This window comes from Pseudoliparis swirei, chromosome 5, assembly GCF_029220125.1.
Source record: "Pseudoliparis swirei isolate HS2019 ecotype Mariana Trench chromosome 5, NWPU_hadal_v1, whole genome shotgun sequence".
NCBI lineage: Eukaryota > Metazoa > Chordata > Actinopteri > Perciformes > Liparidae > Pseudoliparis > Pseudoliparis swirei.
The window spans coordinates 23,253,988-23,270,889 of record NC_079392.1 but is presented as its reverse complement, the minus strand read 5'-3'; the positions used below and the strand labels follow the sequence as shown (position 1 = coordinate 23,270,889).

General features: G+C 40.3%; 2 protein-coding genes and 1 long non-coding RNA gene across 5 annotated transcripts; all 3 read right to left on the bottom strand.

The window, feature by feature from the left end:
- Positions 1 to 115: 115 nt before the first annotated feature.
- LOC130193987 (uncharacterized) lies at positions 116 to 2,962 on the bottom strand. The gene is made up of 2 exons (XR_008831759.1): positions 2,874 to 2,962; positions 116 to 1,656 (listed from the first exon to the last, which is right to left on the bottom strand). It is a non-coding gene; the product is annotated as an uncharacterized LOC130193987 (long non-coding RNA).
- Positions 2,963 to 4,399: 1,437 nt separating this feature from the next.
- Positions 4,400 to 14,163, bottom strand: mbd3b (methyl-CpG binding domain protein 3b). Of its 3 annotated transcripts, XM_056414485.1 has the most exons (8): positions 12,384 to 12,715; positions 12,031 to 12,102; positions 11,253 to 11,412; positions 7,671 to 7,808; positions 7,357 to 7,447; positions 6,434 to 6,611; positions 5,733 to 5,888; positions 4,400 to 4,514 (listed from the first exon to the last, which is right to left on the bottom strand). In XM_056414485.1, exons 1-7 carry the CDS (start codon positions 12,494 to 12,496, stop codon positions 5,738 to 5,740), a joined length of 903 nt encoding a protein of 300 aa, XP_056270460.1. In that variant the 5' UTR covers positions 12,497 to 12,715; the 3' UTR covers positions 4,400 to 4,514; positions 5,733 to 5,737. The 3 variants fall into 3 exon arrangements, with proteins under 3 accessions (XP_056270460.1, XP_056270458.1, XP_056270459.1); XM_056414483.1 differs by lacking the exon at positions 12,031 to 12,102 and having other exon boundaries at positions 4,401 to 4,514; XM_056414484.1 differs by lacking the exons at positions 12,031 to 12,102; positions 12,384 to 12,715 and adding an exon at positions 14,097 to 14,163 and having other exon boundaries at positions 4,402 to 4,514.
- A 278-nt stretch (positions 14,164 to 14,441) lies between these two features.
- LOC130193985 (cytochrome b-c1 complex subunit 10-like) lies at positions 14,442 to 16,798 on the bottom strand. The gene is made up of 3 exons (XM_056414842.1): positions 16,594 to 16,798; positions 15,291 to 15,431; positions 14,442 to 14,628 (listed from the first exon to the last, which is right to left on the bottom strand). The coding sequence occupies exons 1-2, from the start codon at positions 16,653 to 16,655 to the stop codon at positions 15,311 to 15,313; spliced, it is 183 nt and encodes a 60-aa protein (XP_056270817.1). The 5' UTR covers positions 16,656 to 16,798; the 3' UTR covers positions 14,442 to 14,628; positions 15,291 to 15,310.
- Positions 16,799 to 16,902: the final 104 nt, after the last annotated feature.

Below are 16,902 nucleotides of genomic sequence, written 5' to 3'. Positions count from 1 at the left end.
AGCGATTGGATGGAGGGGTTTCTCCATTTGTGTGAATACTCACTCCGAACAGAGGATCGTCAGTAGTTTAAAAAAATACAACAATAAAAAAATAAAAAAAGGACACACCAGCATCGGAGATTATGACATATGGACTCATTTTAATACAATCAAATTCATTTCAGCAATCAGCCTGCTGATAATAACAAGACGGGGTTGTCATGATTTTAGTTTAGGTACATTATTCACAATCACAGACAGGGATAAAAAATACAAAAAGGCATTATTCCTCAGATGATAATGACATCTAAACCGAAAGTTAACTGTAATTTGCGGCGGCGCCAATGCTGTGCGTGGGTTGAGGAGGAGGCAGCGTGTGTGTGTTGTAACATGGACACATTAAAAAGTACATGAAACCGATTGGAACGGCGCCTCGACGGCGATGACTCAATCAGGAAGCACCTAAAACAACGAGAAGAGTTCAAACCGTATACTTTTACAACAGAAAGAGGTTTAAACGTATGTCTTTCCCCATTGTGCTCAACCCCAACATATAGGGCTGGGCTAATATATTGATATATCTTAGATTTGATGTATTGTAATATAGTATAAGAGTCGTCTTATCCTGGTTTTAAAGGCTGTACAGTACATGTATAATTGTTTTTGTTTTTACTGTTGTAGCTGTCCTATTATTTGCGTTTACCCACTAAGTCATTATATACACATTACTGATGATTATTTATCAAAAAGCTCATCGTTTAAATATTTTGTAAAAGCACCAACGGGTCGACAACATCGGGATTTAGGTCATTCATCAACAAAAATATATGATATTTTATTTCCTCCACGTCGCCCAGCCCCACCGACGCATACCTTTTTTATTTTCCTCGTGTTCGGTGGCACCGGCAGCGGAGCCGATATAACCGCTCACGGTCAAACACCACGTCACACCACCCTCTTCAAAATGCCTCCTCTTTGGTCAATACTGAACACGACTCACAGGGTGACACAGCGGTCATCGAGTACCATATCTCCTCGAATATTACAATAAAAACTGGACCGTCCCTCCAGTGTGCGAGTCAAACTACAGCATCTGCACCGACGTCGATTTTAAAAGGAGCCCAACTCGGTCATAGTTGCATCCCAACTAGTTCCACTAGAAGAGACGGTGTTTTGTAACGTGTGTAGTGCATCATGTAATTAAAGAAACAGACATGCCAAAAATACAAAACATTCATTTCAAATTTGACCCCCCCCCAAAAAACAACTGGAAAAAAGCCCCCAGTTCAACTATTTGCTGACATAAAATGTTTGGATTTGACAAAAACACAAACCCATTAAAAACCTTTTAGGGTAAAAAAAACAAAAACAACATTTTTTGACACAAGATATTTTCAATATTTGAAATTTCAAGGGAATTATTTTTTAATTTTAGTCAAAAATTGACCGAGCTTTAATTTAAATACCGCTGAGGTCAAGTCGAGTCCCATCCAGTGGAGACGATGATGAAGAGACGCATTTGAGATGTTTTGGGTTCGAGAGAAGGGAAGACGGATCTCTACGGGACACGTTGGGTTCGGGTTAGGATGGACGCAGACACACAGGGACAGTTCATCAGGACAGCTGTACGGCTCCTACTGTTCATGGTCGTGTGTGTGTGTGTGTTGGAACAAATCCCTGGAAGAAGAGAGGATTGCAATTAGAAGAAACACTCCTGGGACAGCTTGGCTGCATCTAATATTATGTAATAATTCATGCATTCAGTATCCAACTCTGCTCTATATTAAGGTCCTTGTAATGCGCTTAAATTAATAAGTGATGAGGCCCTTATACATCCTTTTAAGATGTGTTTTTTTTTTAAAGTGTTAATAAAAGCATTATAAACATTGTCAAGCTCTTATATAAATTGGTAAGAGTTCATACTGCTGAAGAACTTTAATAAAAGCTTTATGCGTTAATTATAATTCTGTATATCATGACAAACAGATTAACTCACTTTTATTATGTCAGTGTTAAAGCTTTTTTTGTCGCTTTAAATCAGTTTGATATATTTTGTATTATGCACTTATTAGCAGTTAATTTTTGCAGCAACAGAATAAGGGTATTACTTCCTGTGTTATTCAATGATAGTAATAATATAACGATGTTTTTAGCAGCTCCCCTATCTGGAATGAGCACTTCATATTGTCACGTTTGATAAATAGGGAATAAAAAGTGCACATGAATACAAAGATTTAGCAGTAAGGTCCAAAAACACACTTTGTCTAATTTATATTTTAACGGAAATGGCAGTCACATGCTGCCAGAATGAGAATGTTCAATCAAACATAGCCTTAAAAGCCCCAAATATATAAACTAAATATAATTAAATGATTTGTCTAACTATAGCATCATTTAACTGTGAGGTTAATTGTTCATTGTAAAATACATTTTTAGAATGTCAAATATCTAATCAAACGAAAGAAATAGTGCAATTATAACATACATGTATACAATATATCTTGCCTAAATAAGTGCTAATAAATGCATAATAAAGTATTTAATTATCCTAAAAGCAACACAAAAAAAGCCTATTAAAAGGTTTATGAAGGAGATAATAAGTAAATGCTCATAAATGCTTTGTGACCTAACAAATAAATGTGTTAATGATGCAATTATTAACACTAAAAGCTTCATTAACACAGTATGTTATTGGGCATCGTATGAGGGCGTTATTACCAATTAACTAGCGCTTAGTACAAGGACCTTAACAGACGCACACTTTAAGATGCCACCAACGAGGAATGTTTGCAAAATTGACTTTAAAACAACTTTAAATTCATTTAACGGCCGGATGGAAGGTCATACAGCGTCTCTATACCATCCTCATAAGCCTGACCCGCCCCTTGACTGACCTGTGCTATACACTCTCCATGTCTTCACTGCTGTTGTCTTCGTCTTTCAGAGCCTCCCCCTCGCTGGCGGCGGCCTCCTCCACGTGAGCCAACATCGGAGATTATGACATATGGACTCATTTTAATACAATCAAATTCATTTCAGCTTAATCAGCCTGCTGATAGTATATAAGACGGTTGTCATGATTTTAGTTTAGGTACATTATTCACAATCACAGACAGGGATAAAAAATACAAAAAAGCATTATTCCTCAGATGATAATGACATCTAAACCGAAAAGTTAACTGTAATTTGCGGCTGCGCCTAATGCTGTGCGTGGGTTGAGGAGGAGGCAGCGTGTGTGTGTTGTAACCATGGACACATTAAAAGTACCTGAAACCGATTGGGCGGTAGCCTCGACGGCATTGACTCAATCAGGAGCACCTCAAAACAACGAGAAGGGAGTTCAAACCGGTATACTTTTACAACAGAAAGAGGTTTAAACGTATGTCTTTCCCCATTGTGCTTCAGCCCCCAACATATAGGGCTGGGCTAATATATATTGATATATCTTAGATTTGATGTATTGTAATATAGTATAAGAGTGCGTCTTATCCTGGCTTTTAAAGGCTGTACAGTACATGTATAATTGTTTTGTTTTACTGTTGTGAAGCTGTCCTATTATTTGCGTTTACCTACTGTCATTATATATGCATTACTGATGATTATTTATCAAAAAGCTCATCGTTTAAATATTTTGTAAAAGCACCAACGGGTCGACAACATCGGGATTTAGGTCATTCATCAACAAAAATATATGATATTTTATTTCCTCCACATCGCCCAGCCCCACCGACGATACCTTTTTTATTTCCTCGGGTTAAATTGCACCGACAGCGAGGCCGAGTACTAATCAGCTCACGGTCAAACACCACGTCACCACCACCCTCTTCAAAATGGTGCCTCCTCTTGGTCAATACTGAACCGACTCACAGGGTGACACAGCCCGGTCATCGAGTACCATATCTCCTGCGAATATTACAATAAAACTGGACCGTCCTCCAGTGTGCGAGTCAAACTACAGCATCTGCACCGACGTCGATTTTAAAGGAGCCCAACTGGTCATAGTTGCATCCAACTAGTTCCACTAGAAGAGAGCGGTGTTTTGTATGACGATGTGTAGTGCATCATGTAATTAAAGAAACAGACATGCCAAAAATACAAAACATTCTATTTCCAAATTTGACCCCTCAAAACAATCATGGAAAAAGCCCCACAGTTCAACTATTTGCTGATTATAAAAATGTTTGGTTGACAAAACACAAACCCATTAAAACCTTTTAGGGTAAAAAAAACAAAAACAACATTTTTGACACAAGATATTTTCAATATTTGAAATTTCAGGAATTATTTTTAATTTTAGTCAAAATTGACCGAGCTTTAATTTAAATACCGCTTGAGGTCAAGTCGAGTCCCATCCAGTGGAGACGATGATGAAGAGACGCATTTGAGATGTTTTGGGTTCGAGAGAAGGAAGGCGGATCTCTACGGACACGTTAGGTTCGGGTTAGGATGGACGCAGACACACAGGGACAGTTCATCAGGACAGCTGTACGGCTCCTACTGTTCATGGTCGTGTGTGTGTGTGTTGGAACAAATCCCTGGAAGAAGAGAGGATTGCAATTAGAAGAAACACTCCTGGGACAGCTTGGCTGCATCTAATATTATATAATAATTCACATTCAGTATCCAACTCTGCTCTGTATTAAGGTCCTTGTAATGCGCTTAAATTAATAAGTGATGAGGCCTTATACATCCTTTTAAGATGTGTTTTTTAAAGTGTTAATAAAAGCATTATAAACATTGTCAAGCTCTTATATAAATTGGTAAGAGTTCATACTGCTGAAGAACTTTAATAAAAGCTTTATGCGTTAATTATAATTCTGTATATCATGACAAACAGATTAACTCACTTTTATTATGTCAGTGTTAAAGCTTTTTTTGTCGCTTTAAATCAGTTTGATATATTTTGTATTATGCACTTATTTGCAGTTAATTTTTGCAGCAACAGAATTAGGGTATTACTTCCTGTGTTATTCACTGATAGTAATAATATTGATAATATAACTATGTTTTGAGCAGCTCCCCTATCTAGAATGAGCACTTCATATTGTCACGTTTGATAAATAGGGAATAAAAAGTGCACATAAATACAAAGATTTAGCAGTAAGGTCCAAAAACACACTTTGTCTAATTTATATTTTAACGGAAATGGCAGTCACATGCTGCCACAATGAGAACGTTCTATCAAACATAGCCTTAAAAGCCCCAAATACATAAACTAAATATAATTAAATGATTTGTCTAACTATAGCATCATTTAACTGTGAGGTTAATTGTTCATTGTAAAATACATTTTTAGAATGTCAAATATCTAATCAACGAAATAAATAGTGCAATTATACCATATATGTATACAATATATCTTGCCTAAATAAGTGCTAATAAATGCATAATAAAGTATTTAATTATCCTAAAAGCAACACAAAAAAAGCCTATTAAAAGGTTTATGAAGGAGATAATAAGTAAATGCTCATAAATGCCTTGTGACCTAACAAATAAATGTGTTAATGATGCAATTATTAACACTAAAAGCTTCATTAACACAGTATGTTATTGGGCATCGTATGAGGGCATTATTACCAATTAACTAGCGCTTAGTACAAGGACCTTAACAGACGCACACTTTAAGATGCCATCAACGAGGAATGTTTGCAAAATTGACTTTAAAACAACTTTAAATTCATTTAACGGCCGGATGGAAGGTCATACAGCGTCTCTATAACATCCTCATAAGCCTGACCCGCCCCTTGACTGACCTGTGCTATACACTCTCCATGTCTTCACTGCTGTTGTCTTCGTCTTTCAGAGCCTCCCCCTCGCTGGCGGCGGCCTCCTCCACGTGAGCCAACATATCCGCCATCAGTGCGTCCTCCAGCCTTTTCCTCACGCTGTACACCAGCTCCTCCTGTTTCCTACACACACACACACACACACACAACAGGAAGCGGTTACAGTTGGCAGTTGCAGCTGCGCTCCAACAGCCGCTGAATGGGCCCAGGACAGATGGTGTGTTTTTACACGGAGCGGGGTCACTTGTCGGGGCCGGCTGAACGGACTCGGCCAACGTCGGGGTCGAAATCAAAGATGACAAAGGAATATTCAGGGTTATTGTTGTTATTGTGCTTCAGCATTTGAAATGGAAGCCAATATTCCATTAACTGGTGAATCATACGACGTTTATCACACTGGCCGAGGAGTTATTTCTTATTTTTTTCAAACACACTGAAGGAGATCAAACCAAGACTTGTAACAACTTTTTCTAATTGCCACACATGCTGATACATTTAGCTTAAAGCCAGAAAAGCCAAAAGTTCAAAGCAACAAACAGGAACTTCATGTTTCATCCGACTAGATATTGGCTCCAGCGATTAATTATCAGGATCTGACACTGTTGTTGTTGTTTTTCTTTTACAAACAACCGGGGATCCGTGTGTGGATGCGTTCTGCGATCGCCCACCTGATGTCCTCGTCGGTGACGATGAAGGCCTTGCACAGTGGCTGCGTGGTGTTGAGCCAGACTCCTGGGTTCTTCTCCACAGCAGCAGACAGTTGGCCCGTGATGGGAGCAGCGCTGGTGTGCAGAGCGCTGGCGATGGCCGACAGGAGAGTCTTGTCTGTGCATCCTGGACCGACACCTGAAGGACCAAACGGGCGGGTTAGGAGACACTTTGAAGGAACAACGCCGACCTGAGGAGTCGTTACATTGGATTTAAAAAATAAATAAAAAATGTATGAAACTGTTCCAGGTGCAGCGGATCATGAAACTCACGGTTTAGATCGTATGGCGGAAAAGATAAAAGGCTCCAAACTCATATTTTTCGCCATCGTCTCTTTAAACTGCGCTCAAGTCAATGTGAACCATCAAAAATTATCCTTTAACTTTGTTGTCGACATCTATAGTGTTTGTTTTTTTCCTTCATAAAAACACACAGTTCAAATAAGAAATAAAAGATTGTATTTTTAATGTTTAAACAAATCTTGCCAGTAATAGTTTGGATGATAAACGGGTCATAATTCCCTTTCGACTAGCAATTTATAAAACATCTGCTTCAACCAACTTTGTTTATTTAAATTTCTCACAAAAGCTGCATTTTACGGGATTACAAGTGAACACACCAGGATAACGATAAAATGTACCTTGGCCCAATTGTCATATTCACTGAACAGAGCCTGAACGCATCACGAGGTAACTGAATGCCAGTGGTGCCGCCACCGCTCATAGCTCATAGCTCTCCTCTCCATTCCAACACAGATGTGTCGTTCACGTTGAAACATCAGTAATCGGCAAACCGAGAGCATAAAAGCGAATCTCCTGATATTTTTGACTGAATATCGTCCGATAACAACAGTCAGTAAAGTGTGTATGCATGTGTGTATTACCCTGCAGGCCTTTCGGTAGTTCCATTGTTTTCACCAGCTCCTCTGCAATGTCATAAGCATTGAGACCACCGAGTTTCTTCTCCCAAAAAAGCTGTTGACAAAAATGAAAAGAAGGAGTTATATTAACTGCCAGCTCTTATTAATATAAATGAAAACAATCTGCTGCGTTCAGTACAGAAAACTACAACATAAACATATTCAAATTCAGATCCGTCCAGTTTCAAAGTTGCACGTTTATATCCTGCATTATCGTCCCGTGTTTACGTGCATACGGGTTGAGGTCAACAGCTAACAGGCGGGGGGGGCGCGCTCACCTGTCTGGGCTGGTCGACGGCTTTCTGAGGATCCGCCTTCACTTTGTTGTTCGGGTGGTTGGTAACCTTGGTTACGGGCTGCTTAAAGATGGAGGCCGTCTGTCGGACTGGGAGCGACGTGTTCAGGTCAGGTTTGCCCTTCAAAATATCAAAACAGAGGGAGGATGAGCGGCCGGGGGAATGTTTAAAGAGCAGAGAGACAGGATATGACGGGATATTCCACAAAACGGTAGAGAAGGACTTTTAGAGAATTATGTCAGGGCTCAAAACAGTTCACGCATCCGAGACGCATAACGACTACAACTGTGTAACCTTATAAAATCAGACTTTTAAAAAAGTGTTTAAAGTGTGAAACTTTTATTTTAGAATCAGTAATTTATTATTCTCTTGTTTAATAATAACGTACCCTATTTCATCGTAATGCCATCTTATCTTGAATGTTTTATATATATATGGAATACTTTCCTTTCACATGTTCTTATAGGTTTTTTGTCATTATTATCGTTGATTATTATTATCTTGAAGCATAATAATTGTTGCTATATAAAATACGAGTGACAATAGTCTGCATGATTATGTGAGGGTGTTTCACTCGTAGTGATCCATCTATTAACGCGTCATGCTGCTACACTTATGTCCAGGTCACCCCTAGTTGTGATACCGTCCAGCGATACCTGGCTGTCTCACCTTATTCACAGTTGTTGTTGTTATCACTTAAGCGCATCCCTCTGGCGGTTCTTGTTCAACGCTTGCTCATCAGCATCTTCCCCGTGCGGAAATCGAGAGCTGAGGTCAGGTAACGGGCCAGCTGGAGCGAGGCTTGCTTCAAACTGCTCCCAGATCGGACTGGTGGGGGAGGAAGAGACATGAGATACCACTCTACTCATATCCTCTTACCAACAGCAACAACAGTATTAAAAAACACTGAAACGATTAGCTCAAGGCAGAACGAAGGAGAGACGATATGGGAAACAAAACTTCAAAAACACACGGCCATTTACAGAAAGAAGTTACACACGAGGATCACAACATGCAGCGATTCGATGCAGGCAGAGCAGAGCACATTCAAATGGGCAATGACTCTGAAAACCACATGCTTTGTGAAATGGATGCTTTCTCCAATGACCACCCAACCCGTGTCATCTATTAACAGCTGCACACAATTGAGTGTAAAAGAGCAGATGTGAAATATATATGAAAACCACATTCAACACCATTGTTTACATTAGCATTTAACCTCTGAGTGAGCACAAATGTAAAAGGCCAAACTTAACACTTTGTTTCACAATGGAAACATATTAGCTCCACTTGTGAGAGCAACACTATGATAAGCATGACCAAAATAAAAAGAAGAGGGGAAAAAGGAACAACTGTGGGTGGATACGTGCTAGTAACTCATGCAAAATGTCTCTTACATCACACACCACAGTTAACACCGGTACGAGTGGACGGTTAGCTCGCACCACAGACTATACAACTGACCCGCCTCCCCTCTCTTGCCTCTATTCCTCATCTTGCTCGTCTTCTCCTCGGCTAAGTAGAAAACAAAACCTGGCGTTGTTGATTCATTTCAAATGAGGAAATAAAGAGTATATTAAACGGCACCGAGTCAAAATTCATCGAGAGAGTGACTCCTTCTTATCGCGACACTTGGGAGAGGGTCTGGCCTTATAACCCGGCAGCGCACGGACCCTCCTCCACCCGATCCCAAACTTTATACCTCCCTCCTCCTGATCACCGGCACTGTCTGTTTCCGTCCGCAATCTCGGGTGTCTTGCCACCTGTAAATTGTCACAAGCCCCCGTTAGTTTAGTACCTAAAATAATAGACATCCTTTTTCCAGCCCCAACAAACCCGACTTTCTGGTCACTTCTTCCATGTTTGTACCAGCCATGCAGGAAAGCAGTTGCAATCCACGTTCTCTTCCCTCCTCCATTTCACGCGAGAAGTCTATAAATCCACTAAAAGTTACTGCCGCATAGGCAGTTTAGATTATATATGTAATAGTTTGTAGTTTTTTGGATGGCAGGCCTAACGCTTATTACGCATTTGTTTCGACCATGGCCACAACATGCGTCCTCTATCAATAGGATCACCCACTGCTAACAACATCTCGTCGCTTTGTCTCGTCGTGCAGATCAACTCCGCCGAACACCGCGGTCACATCACTACCACCCGCACTCTGTGGCTGGGGCACTGAAACTACATCCGCAAGGAAAACGCAAGGACGACCGCAGGTTGAGGAAGACAGGAAGTCAGCGCAACGGTGTCACGGAATAAACGTTCCGAAAGTGTATGATCTTCAGTCTCAAAAAGGACCCAGCCAACCCCAAACTTTTTAAATTGTTTTAAAAAGAAGTATGATCAAATCATTATTCTGCATGATCTCATTCCACTATGAATGGGCCTTTATTACATTGATGTTTGACTATATTCTAGTATTGTTCCTTAGTCATGTATTTGTGTATATCACTGCTCTGAGATCGCAATCTAAAAAGAATATGAACTATTCAAATAAAATATTTTCGAAAACTAGAGTGAAAAAAGGCCACGGTGTTTCTAAATTAGATACATGTGATTGGTAGCAACTTCATAATTGGCCATTGGGGAAATATGTTGTTGGAAATAAACTTAAAATAGAGATTGCGCACAGGGGCTTTTGGCGGAGCTTTCAATGTATGTCTTGGTCCATCTAGTTTTAAAATATTCAAGCATCATGGTCCTTGAATATAAAGACTATTCAACATGTGTATTTAACAATCCAAGAACCGATTGCTTAGATTAATAGAGTTGTCCCTTTTGCACGACGTTAAGTCTTTTATTTTGAAATGTTTTACCGGAAGTGCTATTGTCTAGCTGAGACGGCGGTAGTAGCCAGCTACGCAGTTAACCTGCAAGGAAGAAAAATAGGCTACTTGCTACAAATAGACCATAAAGCAACAATCACGTAGATACAGTGACAACAATCATGGAACAACGACATCTCTAGACATCCGTAAAACAGCGTCCCTCGCATGCAGCTTCGGCATTAGCACAAATGTGAAAGATTCGCGTTGGCTCCGTGAAATAGGAAGCCCTTTTCTACCGACGACGAGTGTCTCCCGTTTGTCATTCGGACTTTAAGCCGACTTTTATGAATGAACAAAAAGTAGATCTTAACGATAACAACGCAGACACCATTTTAAACGCAACACTGCGCATCTGCGGGGGCTTTTGTGCACGTTTGATACGGTGGAGGAAATAAATGCGATCCTCTTTGTGAAGTTAAAACCCTATTGCGACGCAGAACACAGTCGACGCAGCGTTTTCAACGTGGCTTTAGTATCAGCAGTTTCACCACATTACGATGATGCTAAACATATACATCACATTAAAGACCGACATCCTAACGAGACCGTATTATCGTTGATTATTATTATCTTGAAGCATAATAATTGTTGCTATATAAAATACGAGTGACAATAGTCTGCATGATTATGTGAGGGTGTTTCACTCGTAGTGATCCATCTATTAACGCGTCATGCTGCTACACTTATGTCCAGGTCACCCCTAGTTGTGTTCGTCAGCGTCTGGCTGTCTCACCTTATTCTGGTTGTTGTTATCATAGCGCATCCTCTGGCGGTTCTTGTTCAGCTTGCTCATCAGCATCTTCCCCGTGCGGAAATCGAAGGAGCTGAGGTCCATCTGGTTACCAAGGTAACGGGCCAGCTGAGGCTTGCTCCGAAACTTCTTCCCAGATGGACTGGTGGGGAGGAAGAGACATGAGATACCACTCTACTCATATCATCTCTTACAACAACAACAACGACAAAAAAACACAGAAACGGTGTCAAGACGGAACGAAGGAGAGACGACGGCGGGGAAACAAAAGCTTCAAAAACACACGACGCACAGAAAGAAGTTACACACGAGGATCACAACATGCAACGAGTCAAATGCAGACAGAGCAGAGCACATTCAAATGGGCAATGACTCTGAAAACCACATTACTTTGTGAAATGGATGCTTTCTCCAATGACCACCCAACCCGTGTCATCTATTAACAGCTGCACACAATTGAGTGTAAAGAGCAGATGTGAAATATATATATGAAAACCACATTCAACACCATTGTTTACACAGCATTTAACCTCTGAGTGAGCACAAATGTAAAGGCCAAACTTAACACTTTGTTTCACAATGGAAACATAGTAGCTCCACTTGTGAGAGCAACACTATGATAAGCATGATGACCAAAAATAAAAAGAAGAGGGGGGGAAAAAAGGAACAACTGTGGGTGGATACGTGCTAGTAACTCATGCAAATGTCTCTTACATCACACACCACAGTTAACACCGGTACGAGTGGACGGTTAGCCTACCACAGACTATACAACCGACCCGCCTCCCCCCTCTCTTGCCTCTGTTCCTCATCTTGCTCGTCTTCTCCTCGGCTAAATGAAAACAAAACCTGGCGTTGATTCATTTCAAAATGGGGAAATAAAGAGTATTAAACGGCACCGAGTCAAGATTCATCGAGAGAGCGGACTCCTTCTTATCGCGACACTTGGGAGAGGGTCTGGCCTTGTAACCCGGCAGCGCACGGACCCTCCTCCCTACCCGTCCCAAACTTTATACCTCCCTCCCCTCCTGATCACAACACTGTCTGTTTCCGTCCGCAATCTCGGGTGTCTTGTGCACCTGTAAATTGTGCAAGCCCCCGTTAGTTTAGTACCTAAAATAATAGACATCGCTTTTTCCAGCTGACAAACCCGACTTTCTGGTCACTTCTTCCATGTTCCAGCCCTTGGGGAGAGCAGTGCAATCCCACGTTCTCTTCTCCTCCATTTCCCACGCGAGAAGTCTATAAATCCACTAAAAGTTACTGCGCATAGGCAGTTTAGATTATAGTAGTTTTGTAGTTTTTTGGATGGCAGGCCTAACGCTTATTACGCATTTGTTTCGACCATATTACAACATGCGTCCTCTGTAATGGGATCACCCTGCTAACAACATCTCGTCCCTTTGTCGTCGTGCAGATCGCTCCGCCGAACACCGCGGTCACATCACTACCTGCCCGCCTGGCTGGGGCACGAAGGCTACATCCGCAAGGAAAACATAGGACGACCGCGGGTTGAGGAAGACAGGAAGTCAGCGCAACGGTGTCACGGAATAAACGTTCCGAAAGTGTCTGATCTTCAGTCTCAAAAAGGACCCGGCCAACCCCAAACTTTTTTAAATTGTTTTAAAAAGAAGTATGATCAAATCATTATTCTGCATGATCTCATTCACTATGAATGGGCCTTTATTACATTGATGTTTGACTATATTCTAGTATTGTTCCTTAGTCATGTATTTGTGTATATCCTGCTCTGAGATCGCAATCTAAAAAGGGAATATATGAACTATTCAAAATAAAATATTTTCGAAAACTGAAGTGAAAAAGGCCCACGGTGTTCTAAATTGAATGCATGTGATTGTGTAACTTCATAATTGGCCATTGGGGAAATATGTTGTTGAAATAAACTTAAAATAGAAGTTGCACTTTGGGGCTTTTGGCGGAGCTTTCCAATGTATGTCTTGGTCCATCTAGTTTTAAAATATTCAAGCATGTCCTTGAATATAAAGACTATTCAACATGTGTATTTAACTAATCCAAGAACCGACCTTAGATTAATAGAGTTGTCCCTTTTGACCGTTAGTCTTTTATTTTGAAATGTTTTACCGGAAGTGCTATTGTCTAGCTAGACGGCGGTAGTAGCCAGCTACACCAGTTAACCTACGGGGAAGAAAAAAATAGGCTACTTGCTACAAATAGACCGTAAACAGCAATCACGTAGATACAGTGACAACAATCATGGAACAACGACATCTCCTAGACATCGTAAAACAGCGTCCCTCGCGTGCAGCTTCGGCATTAGCACAAATGTGAAAGTTTCGCGTTAGCTCCGTGAAATAGGAGAGCCCTTTTCACCACGACGATGTCTCCCGTTTGTCATTCGGACTTTAAGCCGGCTTTTATGAATGAACAAAGTAGATCTTAACGATAACACGCAGACACCATTTTAAACGCAACGCACGCATCTGCGGGGGCTTTTGTGCACGTTACGGTGGAGGAAATAAAATGCGATCCTCTTTGTGAGATTTAAACCTATTGCGACGCAGAACACAGTCGACGCAGCGTTTTCAACATTAGCTGCAAATATCAGCAGTTTCACCACATTACGATGATGCTAAACATATACATCACATTAAAAAAGACCGACATCCTAGCTTGAGACCGCAGCATTTCTATTTGCAAATGCCAGACCACCGAGTGCATCAGCATAATCGATGATAAACACACTTTAAATATATATTACGAGAACGACACACGGCGTAAAAGACGCCACGGTAACAATTAATACAGTTGTTGGTGGTTTTACAACCCTTTAGATGATGTACTTACTCGTTTTTATCCATCTTGAAGACAGTATGTCGGTTTCTCCCTCTCGCTATGTTAAATCCCTTCTCCCCTCTCCTCTTTCAGTCCCCTCCCCCTTCGATGGGAGAAATGAAAGACATTATCCACGCAAATTTCGCAGTCTGGCTGATAAAATGAGTATGATGTCTGGGTGAATCTGGCGTATCAGGTGGACAAAGCCAGGCTTTTACAACTTGCCCCATGCATAAAAATATTAAAGTATATATTTAGTCTTTTAGCACCGAGCTCCAAATACAAAAATACTCTCACGTCAAGCAATTGGGATGAAACAATTCCATAGTTTGACATTTTGCAGAATAAGTGGACACATTTGGGGAAATTAAAGATTTATTAACATTAAAGAATACAGGATCAAAAGCTGCATTTATACAGAGTGTGGTGTGTCGTCCAAACTCCTAAAACAAGCCCTCGGCGACTGATTGTTGAGCCAGGGCATCCTCCTCAAGCTTGCATTGTGTATGCGATCCACCCATGTGCCCATTCCCGAGCTCTGGTCCTGTTGGCAAGACACACATCCCATGTGTTAGCAAAACATACAGAATCATATCTGTTTAAATGTGTAAAAACACATCCTCTCAGACAAGACAACATGTAAGTAGGTGAGGAGGAACCCAAAAGGTGTAGATACAAAAATGTTTACTTCATTGATACTTATGAACCGAGTAAACAAATTGATCATTTAAAAATAATCACGCCCTAACCATTACACCCCACCAATGTAATGTAAGAATTCATACTAAAAATTAAATTGAGACAATATAAATATGTTGGGCCAGCTGTGCTGAATGCATACTTTTTTCTCAACTTGTATTTTAAACCTTAGGATTACTCTGAAGCATAACGCTTTTATGTCTGCACAGTTGTTATCCAACAAACTCACAAGAGCAACTATAACTATATGGCCTTTATTCTCAGCCTACTGAACACTTAGGTGTTTTAGAATTGCAGTTATTCCTGGCTTCAGTGAAGAGTGGCCACACCTTTAAACAATACACAAAAGCGTGTTGTAATTGGAACGCGCCGTACCAACACCTGCCTGATCTTATCAGGAGTACGTGGTTAGAGCTAAAGCTAATAGGCAATCCAACTGCACATTGCAAACAAAGTGTGTGGACAAAAGCTCAGTTACACGGATGTTGATCATAACAATGCACTCACAATTTAGTTGTGTGGGACTTTTACTCATCCGTGTTGAACTTCCCTTTAATGTATGGCACATAGTCCAGAATCAACCGCCAGTCTGTGAAGTGAATGAGCGCCACTCCACCAACTGTTCCCCATGTGACCATATTTGGCACCCTAGATGAGGGGGAACAAAGGGATTTATAAATGACTCATAAAACCACATGCTGAAATACATATTTCAAGAGCTACTTGGATAGTTGTCCTCATCATTTCAGGCGATATGGTCTTACAAGAGCTTCTTTTGTCAGAACAACATGCACACTTCCGAGTCTCTGCACGAAGTAAGAAAAAGCTACTAAACTTAAAACACATTTCTCCAACCCAGTAAATATGCTATTTTCACGAGTTTATTATTATTAATAATGTATTTATGGTTACTGACAACAAGAACAAAATTAACAAGTTAGAACACTGGTTTAAGTTGTTGAGCATTGGCAAAAGCAATATTCCGGTTTATACAAAAGGTAAAATCATTAGTGAGGCAATTGAAGAAAAAAAGCGTTTGATGATCGACTGGTTAGTACCCATGTTCATATTAAAAACAATAATAATCATCTTTATAAATTACTATTTGTATAGAGGCCATCTCAGTTTGTTTATTCTTTGTGCATTTTTGCAAGGTCACTTATAGTGTTGTGCTCTTACTATTATGTTTGTGGAATAACAAAACAGCTCTCAAGTTACTCTCAGCAGTGGTTACTCATAAGCCATAATGTTTGAGGAAGAGAATAAATAATTGTATTTAAAAAAAACTTGCATCTCGTTTTACCACATTTAATTCTATTCTAACAATATTACTGTGATTTTACATAATTAAGACGTTTATCAGATTAATAAACTGGTCGAATAGTTCATGAATGACCTGTGCTTCTATTTTAACAAAGGAGTTTAAGCACCTATGCACTTTAAGGTATTAAACATTACAATAATGTTGATTTGAATAACGAGAAATGATATCCCCGATAGTCAAAACATGAAATGATATTCACAGATCACATATCTTTAGTGTCAGTGTAAAGCAACTTTAACGTCACATGCCTCCTCCTAGCTGTTTAATTATAGCAGACACAGTTCGGCGCCTTTGTTTATAGTCTGATTATTCAGATACGCAGCTAGCTAGCCAGGTCAGTGGGAAATAGCAAGGCAGGCTAAGCTAGAAAGCTAAATCGGTCACCCAGAAGGACACAACCGTTGATTAGTATTTTTTAACATAACAGAAGCCATAAAAACATTAACTCCAAGTCAATAATCCACATATAAAGATGCTTTAACTTACCACGTCCTTAGAATACTAATATACTTGACACCGATGAGTTTATTTAGTATTTTCTGGACCATCCTGACCTTCTCTCAGTTGTAGTTCTTTACTCGTCGCACTGTTTTCTCGCGCCGGTGTCCGCGAAGGACTACTAGGCTGCCTTGTTTTATGCCTGTTTAAAATAACAAACAGCTACAGTTCATTTCAGGCCACCGCTTCAAAAAGAGGTCTCCGCTTACAACAGAGTTGTTTTTAAGTCTGTGCAACCATGTTGGGCAACCATGTGGCTGTACTATTGCGGTACTGTGCGTGTTGACTTTAAGAAGT

Excerpts from the sequence above, each read along its gene's own strand:
- LOC130193985 (XM_056414842.1), bottom strand. The coding sequence starts at position 16,655 with ATGGTCCAGAAAATACTAAATAAACTCATCGGTGTCAAGTATATTAGT. Across the intron at positions 15,432-16,593 it reads ATTAGTATTCTAAGGACGTG|GGTGCCAAATATGGTCACAT; the intron begins GTAAGTTAAAGC and ends CCCCTCATCTAG.
- mbd3b (XM_056414485.1), bottom strand. The coding sequence starts at position 12,496 with ATGGAGGAGAAGAGAACGTGGGATTGCACTGCTCTCCCCAAGGGCTGG. Across the intron at positions 11,413-12,030 it reads GGTCGGTTGTATAGTCTGTG|TCCATCTGGGAAGAAGTTTC; the intron begins GTAGGCTAACCG and ends CCTCCCCACCAG. Across the intron at positions 5,889-6,433 it reads GTCACCGACGAGGACATCAG|GAAACAGGAGGAGCTGGTGT; the intron begins GTGGGCGATCGC and ends GTGTGTGTGTAG.